Raw genomic sequence first — 14,266 nt, 5'->3', positions numbered from 1 at the left:
TGAATACACTTGCCCTTATGTGTTCTCACCCTACTAGTTTGCACCCAATTTTAAATCAAATTCTAGTTGAATAATTAGTTGTTTCAAATTGCATTGATGGTACAACTACATTTGTATATATACAGGTCTGTAAGATCGTTGTGGGGCTCATATGGAAGGATCCTATCCTTTTTATCGCACCATATTTTGGTACACTTTCTATACTGCATGTATTTAGCTTAGTATTAGTAAAACCACCTGTTCAACTTGAAAATGTTTTTAGGCATTGTGGACTTGAAATTTAAATGCAATTTGATATATATATATATATATATTTTAGAAAATAGAAAAAAAAGTGATGGATTTTGATCCATATTTGTATTGTAATGAATTTTATTGATTGATATAGAAAGTTATCAAAGGTACCAGGATTATAATTTAGTACGCCATATATATATTATATAGAATATTGACTTGAGATATGAATGGACACAGTTTTAAGCCTGTTTAGTCATTAGTGACTTTATTTTTATAAATTTCACTATAGGCTAAAACATCAAATTGTTTTTCTACTAACTATTTTATCTTTCTTTCAGATTCACCATGATTCTAAATTACACATCAGTGGATTTAAAAGACAAGGAGACAACATGGCTGATCCCATACAGAAGAGAAGACCTGCATTTGGAGATATAACTAATGTATGAATTGATAATAGTTTTAATGAACTATACAATATATCTCTATATATATACATGATAGGAGATATAACTAATGAGGAATAGATAATTGATCTTTTTGGCTGTAACAATGTATCTCTATATATAAATGATAGGAGATATATAACTAATGTAGGAATAGATAATTGTTCTTTATGGGCTGTTACAATATATCTCTATATATACATCATGTACATTCATGACATTGTAGCTAGAGCACACATTTCTAAGGGCAGCACTATTTCTATCATGTCTTTATTGCATCAGAAAGCTTTAAATGTCAAGAAATTAAGACAAATCCATTAAATAAGTCAAGCAAATGTTCCATACATGTTACGTACAAAATGTACTTCGTCTTTACAATTCTCTATTCATACATGGACATGATCATGATGATGGACTATAATAATTAGTATTTTAGTTAACATTTACAGACAGTAAATTAAATATTTTTTGAAAAGTTAAGTTTGTAAATCTTCATGGATTACTATGAAAAATGGATTGAGGCTTATCTCCAAGACCAAGAAATAGCATCTAAGGAAAAATTTTGAATTATGTTTTAAATTCTGTATTTTACTGATGGCGATAAACATGTTAAATGAACTCACGTTTTTATCTGTGTACGTACTCTGTCCCTTTTAAAGCTATCCCTCTACTGTTTTTCAGTTTCTGGATTTAGCACTGACGTATATGCATGTAATTTTATCCAATCTTTTACAGTCAATAATTGAAAATAAAGGGCTGGTGAAGAAAGGAGAAGGAAAACAAAAAATACCTGTGAAAGCTGTGATTGTAAACAAATCTAAACAGACTAAGACAAAGAAATACAAGAAAGAAAACTTGGATGATGAAGTTATACAGCTGTCTCAGGGTTCTGTAGTGTCAAGTTCTCAAGAGAGGTATAAATATATGAAGTATGAATAGCAGTCATGACCTGATTCAGTCAATACACGTAGACATTCAACAGTTCATTCAAAAAATCTTACATCTGTTTACTGTTATTTATTCTTTTTATGCCCCACCTACGATAGTAGAGGGGCATTATATTTTCTGGTCAGTGTGTCCTTCCCTTCATTCATCTTTCCTTCAGTTTGTCCCACTTCAGGTTAAAGTTTTGGTCAAGATAGTTTTTGATGAAGCTGAAGTCCAATCAATTTGAAACTTATATGATCTTTCTTATTTTAAAACAAAATTAGACTTTTGACCCCATTTGCATGCTCCACTGAACATAGAAATTCAAAGTGAGTTTCAGGTTTAAGTTTTTGGTCAAGGTAGTTTTTGATGAAGCTGAAGTCTAATCAACTTGAAACTTAGTACACATTTTCCTTATGATATGATCTTTCTTATTTTTAAACCAAATTAGACTTTTGACCCCATTTTCATGGTCCACTGAACATAGAAATTAAAAGTGGGAGTTTCAGGTTCAAGTTTTTGGTCAATGTAGTTTTTGATGAAGTTAAACACACAGTCCAATTAACTTGAAACTTCATACAACACATGTCCCATATTGGGTGATCTTTTAATTTTAAGAACAAATATGATTTACCCAATTTCACAGTCCATTGAACATGGAAAATGATAATGCGAGTGTGGCATCCGTGTACTTTGGACACATTTGTTCTGGTGGAAAATTGTTTCATTTTTAATAACAATCACACCACAATTTCTTAGTTATTGTGTAAAGGTGGGAGACATATATATATAGTGATGCAAAAACCATGGCAGCCATAGCAAAAGCTTTTGTTCAAAGCATTTTTTAATCTTTATTATCACTTCATGCATGTCATGTTTAAAATTGTGTGCTGAACTGTAAAAAGTTGATTGCATGCTTAATAATACAAGGTAGGTTTTAAGACAAGTAAATTACTTGCTAGTTATATAGATTCTACCACTGAACATGCTGAATAGATTATGATACAAAAGTAATTCACTCCAGACATATTTTCAAATTCAAAAAGCAAGGCTAACAGAGCAATTTAGATATTTAATATTTAACTGTAGAGACATGATAAACATTGTATTGCACAAGATTTAGTGGTTTTCTCTAATAATTTTGGACAATATATACAGACAATCTGAATCCTTCATTTTGAACAACCTGCAAATAAATGTGTTCTTTCTGCATTACGTCATCAAGCTTGGTCACCTTTTTCCATGACGTCACAATAGGAGTTTCAGGGGTAAGCCAGAAAATTTGCATATGAATAGACCTACTGACCCTTGTTTTCAGTCTGGACCCTGGTAACTTTTTTAAATCACATAATTTCTGGTACATTTTTTAATGCTGTAATTTCAAAGAAAATTATTACATACATACTTCTGTGGAATTATTTCAAATATGTAATACAAATTGATTCCTGTTGTCAAAATTGTGTTGAAAACTTAGTTTTTGTTAAGAAATAAAAAAAATTGCTTGGATCTCAATAATCAAGATGAAAATCTATTGTAGATAAAATATGCTATAAATCCAAATTGATTCCCTTTTTCAAAGTACTTAGTGCTTGGATTTTATCAAAACTTTACACTTCATTATGGAAAAAAAATGAAAAACATACTAAAACAGAACATTTTTACAGCAATTCAACATCAGACTTGTCAGAAACAGAGATTGAAGAGCATTCCTTGACCTTTACTGTAGAAGATACTGAACCTGAGATAAATACACCAGAGGTATATTAGCACATCCATGTTATAGTTCTACAAATTATGTGGATAAATATATATTGTAACCTCTCATCCTGCAAGTACAGTCGATGAGTTATTTATATACATAATACAAGTCTTTTTTGTTAGCTTAAGCGTAATAAGTTGGCTGTTTTTGCCACTTGGCAGCATTTGTTTCCTATTCTATATTTTTGTGAAACCATCACTAAAGAATGAAGCAAAATTGAGAAATAATTCTATCATGCCATGCTCTATTCTCATTTTAACATTGGCAGGCATTATCTTTATATTGAACAATAGCAGGGTGTAAAATGTTGACAAATATAATTCCTACTCATGTTAAACTGAGCATAGAGCGTGGTATGATAGAATTATTTCAATTCTAATTGGAAAATTTAAAGCTTTTATCATTTGAAGAGGACCTATTACAGTTCGGGGAATTAATGATATAAGTGATTTATTATTCACACATTAAAGTATCGATTTTGTAGTTTTCCAAAGTTTCAGAAATGCAGGGTAAGATTATATCTAATTGTCCCCACACTTAACATGTTGTAGGGGACATGCATATGGAAATACCGGGCGTCTGTCCATTTATCTGAAAGTTATGTATTTGAAGGATTCAGAGTTGCATGGAGCAATTTAGATTATAGATTTTTGATTTCATTCTTTCTGTAACCTAAATGCTTTCATTTTTCAGGGTGTTGACAATATTGACAGAGAAAACCTAAAAGACATAGCACAAGTGGCATTATATGCTCCATTTATCTTCGACTACTATAAGGAAAGAGAGGTATATAAGACAAACATACCATTTCTAGTATTATTACAATGTTTAATTTCCTGCTCTTTCATGAAATCCAAACACTTTTGGTTTAAGTTTTTGACATCAAAGATCTGTACTTTAGGAACATTTAACTTAAGGTGGTACCTAACACCTTAACTACAATTAATTTGGCTTGTTTAATTTACATAAAATTTTGACAAAATATTTGCTTTGATCCTTTGCAAAAAATATAAAATTTCAGAAAACTTGAACCAATCACTTTCTCGGAAAAAAATGGTTAGATAGATAGCTGTTTGACAAATGTGCATATAGAATTTTTACCTTTATTCTACTGTTCTTGGCCAAATTGGCACAAGTTAGATAATTTATTACAAGCTCATTCTAAATCTCTGACAGTAAAACTATGTATAAACTATTTAAATGCAGCTTGGAATATTAGATCACATATATTGTCATAATATTATTGTATACTCTGTAACTACTGTTCTCTGCTGTCTTTTGTTTGTCATATATTGTATATATTTTCGTTTGCCATAGCATGTATATGCTTCTTGCAAATAAAGTATTCATTCATTCATTCAAATACCGGTACTTACTTTGATCATTGAGAAGCTAAATATTTTCTTTATAACAATACAACATGATTAAAACGTTAAGCTGATTTTACAGATTTATCTCCAAGTAGTGAGGTACACCCTTAAAATATGGAGAAATAATACATTTTCTCTACCATTGTGAGTTTTTATTTCATGTTCACCTTGCTTATTATTTGTAGCTACAGTTTATGGTACCTATGTACATGGACAATCAGCCAACACTGACAACAAACATGAGATCTATTTTGGTGGATTGGTTGGTAGAAGTCCAGGAGAATTTTGAACTTAACCATGAAACATTATATTTAGCTGTCAAACTGGTGGATACATACCTATCTAAACAGATCGTCACCAAAGAACTTCTACAACTTGTAGGAGCAACATCGTTGTTCCTAGCTTGTAAATTTGATGTAAGAAACAAAACAGAGCAGACTTTAAATACTAAGTTGTTCAAACTCATCAATACATCTCAGTTGGACACTTCCCTCTATATCATTTTCCAGCAACTTTGAATTAATTAGCAATGTTGCTGTCCATCAGATTGTCTTTTTCTGAATTTTGTGCAGAGAGCTTTAGAATATTTAATTGCTTAGTTATGTCCCTTAGACATTCAGATTCTTTCACTTATAATGCAAGTAAAAAAGTCATACTATCTTCTTTTCTTGTATTTCTCTGGACTTCTTTGCTCTTAAAGAATTTAAATTGCCTTCCACTTTGCCATGTTTGCAGATGTCTTAGCTAATCATTTCATTGTTATTTCATGGACAATTAAAATTTCATATATCCATGATATCTGTTGTCTTCAAAACACTGCTTATTTACAAATCTCAAAGGGGCAGTTATTTCAGATCGAAGCACAATAAATTTCTTGAAATAATGAGATGAATTGTTAAACTGTAATATAAAATCAGGAGCTTACCAGAGAAAAATTGTTTACGGCAAGTTTTTATATAACTTTTTTTTAAGAATTTTAGGGTTTGTAAAAAAATTACTTATAAAAGTATATTATTTAGTTCATTAATTATGAAAAGAAGAAGACTCTCCACAAGAGACCAAATGACGAAGAAATCACCATACAACTTTCAAAAATGAGCAAAGCCCATATTGCATAGTCAGCTATAAAAGGCACCGAAATGACAAATGTAAAACAATTCATTAAAGAAACGTAACGACCTAATTTATGTACAAAAAATGAATGAAAAACAAACATGCCACAAACTACAACCAATGAATTACAGGCTTCTGACTTGAGACGTACACATACATTAATAATGTGGCAGGGTTAAACATGTTAGCGGGATCCCAACCCTCCCCTAACCCGGACTGGTGTAACTGTACAACATAGGAACAAACTATAAAAATCAATTGAAAAAGGCTTTACTCATCAGATGGATACAAATAACATACATGTAACAAACACAGAGTGGACGTGGTACTTGTATATCCCAACAACAAAAAGACATAAAGTACTGATATGTAGTACTCAACAGAAGTTTGACATATATATGTACATTCAAAAAATTTAATTTAGATAAAATTATATACCTTTAATAACCATGAAAATAACGGGTAATAAATAAATATAAGCATGATTAGAGCTGATTTAGATATTATTCTCCTAAAACCATGTTCTTTAATCTCTATACTAATGTATGCTGAAAAAGAAAATCTAAATTAACCTCAATTGTTTTTATTGATTAAAGTTCATTCAACAACTGTATTTGTCCTATGATGTTACATCTCATTGTTAAGTTTTCTTTCTCATGCTAAAGTGACTCAAGCCCTCAAATTCTAGCTTAATCCTTGTTTTAGCCTTCTTTAAGAATGATATCCTTTGATAATTTGATTTTGGATGTTACATTGTTGCTGTAACAAGTCATCTGATTAGCTGACAGTGTTTTGTCTATCAGCTCATGGACATAATTTTGTCATGTGACCGTGCTGTCATCAACATATACTCAGGATTTACTTTGGCTTAAAATAGAATTTAGAATTAAATTATAAGGAATGGGTAATATTTTTCTGTCTATTTGAAACAACATAAAAAAATGATGTTATTTCTTCATAGACAAACAAATATTAGTCATTCCATATATTGAAGGAAAATTATGTGTACATGTTTGAAACATGGTAATATTGGCTATTGTTATATTTTTATAGGAACGGTGTCCTCCATTAATAGAAGATTTCCTTTACATATGTGATGATGCTTACAACAGAAGAGAGTTCATCTTGCTGGAAATATCCATATTTAAAACAATAAAATATGACATTGGCATGCCCTTGTCATACAGATTTCTACGCAGATACTCAAAGGTTTGTCAATAATTAAAACAGAAAATCAAAGCCTATTTCACAAACAATATAAACAAAATTACATTTTCTTGGTAGCCAATACAGCAGTCAGCTATAAAAATCACTCGTAATTCATTGCTATTTTCCACTTATATCTCGTGTTTTGGAAATAATTCCAAACATCTTTTTTTTTTTGTTCAACTTTAAATATTTTATTTCACTCCTGGTTATGAACAATGTCCCTTAGCGCTACAACAATGACGCTAAGGTTCCTCCCTGTGTTATTAATTGCTAATGAAACCAGGGGATTTGATTAGCAAAATATATCATATATTTATATCTTGTGTTAGTTGCATTACAAAGTATTCATACTAGCACAAAGTACATATACATTATTCAGTGATCCTATATACTTTATATAAACAATCATATAAGAAAGAAATTAAAAAAAACCAAACAAAATAACGGATTTTTGTCCTTCATTTGTTTTAATATAATATAACTAGTTTAAACCGAAAGTACAATGATCAAGAACGAGATTTGAATGAGACTGAAATGTCAGTAGAATACATCCTCAACTGGAAAAATCCAGTTTTTATTTTGCTTTTAATCAAAAGTAGCATTGGTGATTCCTGGGAAGTTTACATTTTGAGGTTACTGAAACATTTCAATTTTGAACTTGCATTCAATAAATCATTTTTGAACGTTTCTAGAAAAATGGTTAGAAACTTTGATGCCTAAATGTGATGCAAGCACCAATAATTACACAAGATGTATGTTTCATTATAATACGTTATTCTGATTGGCTAACTAGCAATCTCGTGATATTCCTTAATCAATTGCATTACACAATGCAACTTTTCATTCATGATAACATGAGGTCCCACAATAAAGTGCACAGGTAAATGAAATAAAAACTTGATAAAATAAAATTGAGAATGGAAATGGGGAATGTGTCAAAGAGACAACAACCCGACCAAATAAAAAAACAACAGCAGAAGGTCACCAACAGGTCTTCAATGTAGCGAGAAATTCTCGCACCCTGAGGCGTCCTTCAGCTGGCGTGTTTTCATGATCCAATAGGTAAAAATGTAATTATAAGTATTGAATGCTTTTTTTTGTAACTTTATAGGGTTGTAAAAGCGTTGACCGTGCACACATTTTTAGTATGAAGCGCTTCTGCTTCTGCGCTTCATACAAAATGTACTTCGGTCAACGCTTTTACACCCCAATAAATTTACAAAAAAAAGCATTCAATTCTTAAATACAATTTCGTAAGTGCCTTATAATCAAGTATGAATAATTTCAACAGTTTGGAAAAAATTTGACCAAAAGTGTTGATAAAATTTTCTGATCCTTGATAATAACATTTAAAAGCAGTATATGAAATTTTATAAATAGACATTATCACAGACTAACGTTATTAGAAATGCCCATTATGTAATATTTTAGAACTTTATGTTTTATATTTTCAGTGTGCCAGAGCTTCCATGGAAACCCTTACCCTTGCAAGATTTATATTAGAAATGTCCCTGATGGAGTATGAGTTTATCAAGTACAGAGAATCCAAGATGGCTTGTGCCTGTTTACATCTGGCTCAGAAGATGAAAAAAAGTGGAGAATGGGTACACAACAATATTTATACGACACAAATTAACAAAAAAAAAATCTACTTTTGCCATTTTTGATACCCTTTTACCCCTCTCACCTCACTAGTTGCTGAAATTAATGGTAAATTGTAGATAAAAAAATTTAGTGACTTGTTGAATTATGTACAAAAAATGGGACATGAATTGATTCAACAAATAATGATATCTAAAACTTGAGAGTTTAACTTTAGTTTTGTCAATGATAAAATCATCAAAAAATAGTTAAAAAAATATAAAAGTACAAAGTTTCCATTTATTTATTTATCTATTTATGAAATGCTTTAACTCTGCTATACAATTTATTTTCAGACGAGCACATTAGAGTTTTACACTGGTTATACACATGAAGATATTCTACCTCTTATGAAAGAATTAAATCAGATGATTGCATCACCACCTAAACATCTGAACACAATACTGTCTAAATATTCACACCAGTAAGTATTACTGAGTACAACTATTGATCAATATATAAACATCTGAACACAATACTGTCTAAATATTCACACCAGTAAGTATCACTTAGTACAACTATTGATCAATGTATAAACATCTGAACACAATACTGTCTAAATATTCACACCAGTAAGTATCAATGAGTACAACTATTGATCAATGTATAAACATCTGAACACAATACTGTCTAAATATTCACACCAGTAAGTATTACTGAGTACAACTATTGATCAATGTATAAACATCTGAACACGATACTGTCTAAATATTCACACCAGTAAGTATCACTGAGTACAACTATTGATCAATGTATAAACATCTGAACACGAAACTGTCTAAATATTCACACCAGTAAGTATCACTGAGTACAAATATTGATCTATGTATAAACATCTTAACACAATACTGTCTAAATATTCACACCAGTAAGTATCACTGAGTACAACTATTGATCAAGTATAAACATCTGAACACGAAACTGTCTAAATATTCACACCAGTAAGTATCACTCAGTACAACTATTGATCAATGTATAAACATCTGAACACAATACTGTCTAAATATTCACACCAGTAAGTATCAATGAGTACAAATATTGATCAATGTATAAACATCTGAACACAATACTGTCTAAATATTCACACCAGTAAGTATTACTGAGTACAACTATTGATCAATGTATAAACATCTGAACACGATACTGTCTAAATATTCACACCAGTAAGTATCACTGAGTACAACTATTGATCAATGTATAAACATCTGAACACGAAACTGTCTAAATATTCACACCATAAAGTATCACTGAGTACAAATATTGATCTATGTATAAACATCTTAACACAATACTGTCTAAATATTCACACCAGTAAGTATCACTGAGTACAACTATTGATCAATGTATAAACATCTGAACACAATACTGTCTAAATATTCTCACCAGTAAGTATCACTGAGTACAACTATTGATCAATGTATAAACATCTGAACACAATACTGTCTAAATATTCACACCAGTAAGTATCACTGAGTACAACTATTGATCAATGTATAAACATCTGAACACGATACTGTCTAAATATTCACACAAGTAAGGCCAAAAAAAAAATATGTCTGTTTCCCGACTGACCCTGACTCAAAGCCCCCAGTCTAGATCTTTTTATTCAATTCCGGAAAAAAATCGTTTCCGGTCTGATTCAGATTTGTATTTTACTATACTCAAACAATCAAAAATGGCTGCTCCCAGCACAAATGTGCTACAATTAAGGTTAAAAAATGTTGGCACTGGGAGGATTATTCAATTAAAGCTTCTTTAAAGAGATGAAATGATTTTAGGGTACAGGACCCTAACCAAACATGACATTTAACCATCTGCAAATCTGACAGGGAGTGCAAAAATAATTTTTTTTTTTTTTTTTAAACCGACCTACCGACCCTGATGTTTTTGCCTTGGCAGCAGGAAACAGACATATATTTTTTTGGCCTAAGTATCACTGAGAATTTTACAACTATTGATCAATGTATAAAAATCTTACTACCAATTTACATGATTTCACAGGTTATAAAAATAATCACAGCTAAGTTGAAAAATAATTTGCTATGATCATGATTCCAAACAAATTCAAAATTTAGCATGTATGCAATTTAGCCAAATCATCTTGATCAAAAACAATATCAGGAGAAACAATGTTTTTTTTATTGTCTGATCATGATAGTTTACCTGGGGAAAAGTTCAAAATCTGACGGTGTATTAAAAGAGTAGTTTGTCTGTTGGGAAAAGGCGGGTGGACTGCCTATGAAAATGACCAAACCGGCAAGAACACTGTCCATGCTAGAGAAATCATTGATAATATTATTTAGTTAATGTGATAGAACTTTAACCTTAGACTATCAACTTAGAATAGAAACATGGTTTGAATAGCATTCAGTAGACATTCAGTGTGTGTACTCTTGTTTAAATGCCATACAGCATGTTCATGGTGAATATAGAAGTTAGCCTTATTCCAACACAATACTTTATGAAACACAATACTGTGTACATTCTTTTAAACATACACTTTAATATTCATCTTTAATTATACCCCCACTTTAAAAAGGGGGGGTATACTGTTTTACCTCTGTCTGTCTGTCAGTCCGTCCGTCAGTCAGTCCGTCCCATGAATATTTTTCGTCGCATTTTTCTCAGGAACTACAATACAAGGATTTTTGAAATTTGGTTTCAGGGTTTATCTAAGTCAGCTATACCGTGTGATGCGTTTTCAGATTGATCACTTGACAACTTCCTATTTACCGAACACTTGTATGATTTTACACATGATAGCCAAGTTGAAAATTTTCGTCACACTTTTCTCAGGAACTACAGTACAAGGATTTCTGAAATTTGGTTTCAGGATTTATATAAGTCAGCTTTACAGTGTGATGCGTTTTCAGATTCATCACTCGACAACTTCCTGTTTACCGAACACTTGCATATTTTTACACTTTATATTATCCACTTGCGGCGGGGGTATCATCAGTGAGCAGTAGCTCGCAGTTTCACTTGTTTATCCTTTATTATTTGTATGCCCCAAAATATTACAATTATACATGCTCATAGCTTTAATAATAACAATAAAATTATCTCTTCTGGTATGCAATTTTACAATGATTATCTTTTATTTTTCAGTGTGTTTTATGAAGTAGCAAAGATCAAGGCATTAAGTTCCAGTGAATTGAGCTGAAGCTAGTTAAAGCATAGTCATATATTGTTGGCTCCAACTATGTCCTGGAATCTGAGCTTACATCAAATCAACCATAAAGAGACATCAAACTGTTTTACATCTTAATCACATGTTACATGGTGCTACTGGACATTATTACTCATCAAGTTTCAATTTAATGCACACTGTTCGTGTGTTTATTTTAATTGCTCTAATCATTTCAACAAAAGGACATAGGTCCATGAGTGCCGACCCTTGAAACCAAAGCATAACAAAATATAACTGCTTCACTTTCTGACTTCAATTAATTTGTCATCGATTGATGTTTATAATCACAGCTTACAGGTCATTGCAAACAATATGAACATCATTTTTCCTAAATTTAGTCTTTTGGGGTATTTAGTCTTTTGGGGTATTAAGCCTTTTGGGGTATTTAGTCTTTTGGGGTATTTAGTCTTTGGGGTATTAAGCCTTTTGGGGTATTTAGTCATTTGGGGTATTTAGTCTTTTGGGGTATTAAGCCTTTTGGGGTATTTAGTCTTTTGGGGTATTTAGTCTTTGGGGTATTTAGTCTTTTGGGGTATTTAGTCTTTGGGGTATTTAGTCTTTTGGGGTATTAAGTTTTAGGTTAGACATTTATGTCATGAATGCAAAAATATATTTTAAATAACTCAATTTTATGTCAATCTAAATTCCTGCCGAAATGTTTTGATATTTTGTTGGTTTTCAGGACACTTCATGAACCTACCTCCTTTTGTATATATAAATTTAAGTTTTATCATTATTATAGAATGTTTTAGCAATACAAGGAAGACTTCCAATATTTTCTACAAATTTATATCACACTTTTTATTCAGTTAATAACTAGTTTGAACATGTTTTGTTCTTTCATTTTAATCATTTTGAAAAATCTTTTTAGAGTAAGATAAACTTTTAAGAACTAAACAATCATGATAATTTTATGATAAAATCAGCGAGTATTCTATTTTATTAATGATGAACATTTGATTTAAAAACAGTTTTTATATGACTACTTTGAAATAACTTGAATCATTTTTTAGATTATTTGACACTAACTATTTGAGAAGATTTCATCATGAGATACAATTATGGTTATTGGTATATATACTAGCAAACTCATAAAGCTCAAACATCTTAAATTTAAAAGTGGTTGCATTAAAGCATTGATGTGAATTAGCTAGTCTCCTAGATTTTAAATTTGGTCTAATATATATTTATAACCTTTAGACATGGCATAAATTTTATAGATATTTTTTTATTTATATGTATATATTAAGATTTTAAGAACATTCTGAAATTATTATAGGACTTAGAATTTATAAGATGATAATGGTCTTCTGACATCTTTTACCTGTCAAAGACTATGATTGTTTTAATTAATTTTAGAAATGTTTTGACATAGCTGGAACCAGACAGCTTCCAGGTCAATTAAACTAAAATATGGTTGTTATGCATATCATTGGTAAGAATGGTAATTTGTTTTACTATTGTCCCAGAATAAACTTTGTACATACTAGGAAATAGTACTATAATATACCAAACTAGAGAATATCAGTGTTGTGACCCCTATCCTCTAAGAAATATGTCAGAAACATGAATTGGTAGTTTTATTACATATTATAGTGTTGATTTTGTGTCTGTTACTCTTTCCTTATTAACTTTACATTCTTTCCAACTCTTCAATCCTCTCTCTCTTTTTTCAAACATGGTCATGTTTTCTGTTCATGCAGAGGAACAGTTCATACTGGTTTGATCTGATTTTTTCAGTTTGTCATTAAAAAGTATTAAAAAAATTATTTCAGTCATTCAAACCTGTCCTCATAGAACTACAATGTATCCCTGGGTTTCAAGGAAAATGTCTGTGAATATCTACCTCAATAATAAATACTCTGTTACAGAGGTTCACCTTTAAATGAGATCAGTATCATAGGGACATTAGAGAGTATTACTACATAGGATCTTTAATACAGAAAAACTCACACTCCTGCTATAATAGACTAAATTAATATTGTAATACATGTACTTGTAACATTATACAAGTTTCTTTGATCTGTTTTAATCCATTGAACAAAAAGATGGTCTAATGTAAAGGTATTGCTAATGATGCATAAACTTTCATGGACATATTTAATAAATCAGGCCAATGGAAACCAAAAATGACTGAACTTTATAAACCTTCTTGTACCCAATTTTCAATATTCCAATATATAACAGAAAGTAAAGAATATTAGCCCCATATACAGTGAACAGTGGTATGAAACTGACTTCAAAAGTAGCTTCCTATTTTAAGATATTCTATCAACCTAACATTTATTTATGTCTGAAGTCAATCTCTCCTCTACCTGCTCTATTCTATTGATCCTAAACTTTGTACATATTTGTTAATAAATGTTGTTTTATA

General features: G+C 30.7%; 1 protein-coding gene across 1 annotated transcript in view; it reads left to right on the top strand.

Moving 5' to 3' along the window:
• The window catches only part of LOC134712640 (G2/mitotic-specific cyclin-B3-like), a 16,179-nt gene extending 1,913 nt beyond the window's left edge, over nucleotides 1-14,266 (top strand). The window contains exons 2-10 of the mRNA XM_063574378.1: nucleotides 576-680; nucleotides 1,419-1,597; nucleotides 3,275-3,368; nucleotides 4,063-4,155; nucleotides 4,925-5,155; nucleotides 6,906-7,061; nucleotides 8,516-8,665; nucleotides 8,999-9,126; nucleotides 11,811-14,266. Of these exons, the coding sequence (XP_063430448.1) occupies nucleotides 576-680; nucleotides 1,419-1,597; nucleotides 3,275-3,368; nucleotides 4,063-4,155; nucleotides 4,925-5,155; nucleotides 6,906-7,061; nucleotides 8,516-8,665; nucleotides 8,999-9,126; nucleotides 11,811-11,865 (1,191 nt within the window). The 3' untranslated portion in view covers nucleotides 11,866-14,266. The remainder of the gene's footprint in view (nucleotides 1-575; nucleotides 681-1,418; nucleotides 1,598-3,274; nucleotides 3,369-4,062; nucleotides 4,156-4,924; nucleotides 5,156-6,905; nucleotides 7,062-8,515; nucleotides 8,666-8,998; nucleotides 9,127-11,810) is intronic.

The sequence above is a fragment of the Mytilus trossulus genome, chromosome 3, assembly GCF_036588685.1.
Source record: "Mytilus trossulus isolate FHL-02 chromosome 3, PNRI_Mtr1.1.1.hap1, whole genome shotgun sequence".
In the NCBI taxonomy this organism is placed as follows: Eukaryota; Metazoa; Mollusca; class Bivalvia; order Mytilida; family Mytilidae; genus Mytilus; species Mytilus trossulus.
The sequence above is the reverse complement of the archived record's forward strand: the minus strand, read 5'-3'. Positions and strand labels throughout refer to the sequence as shown.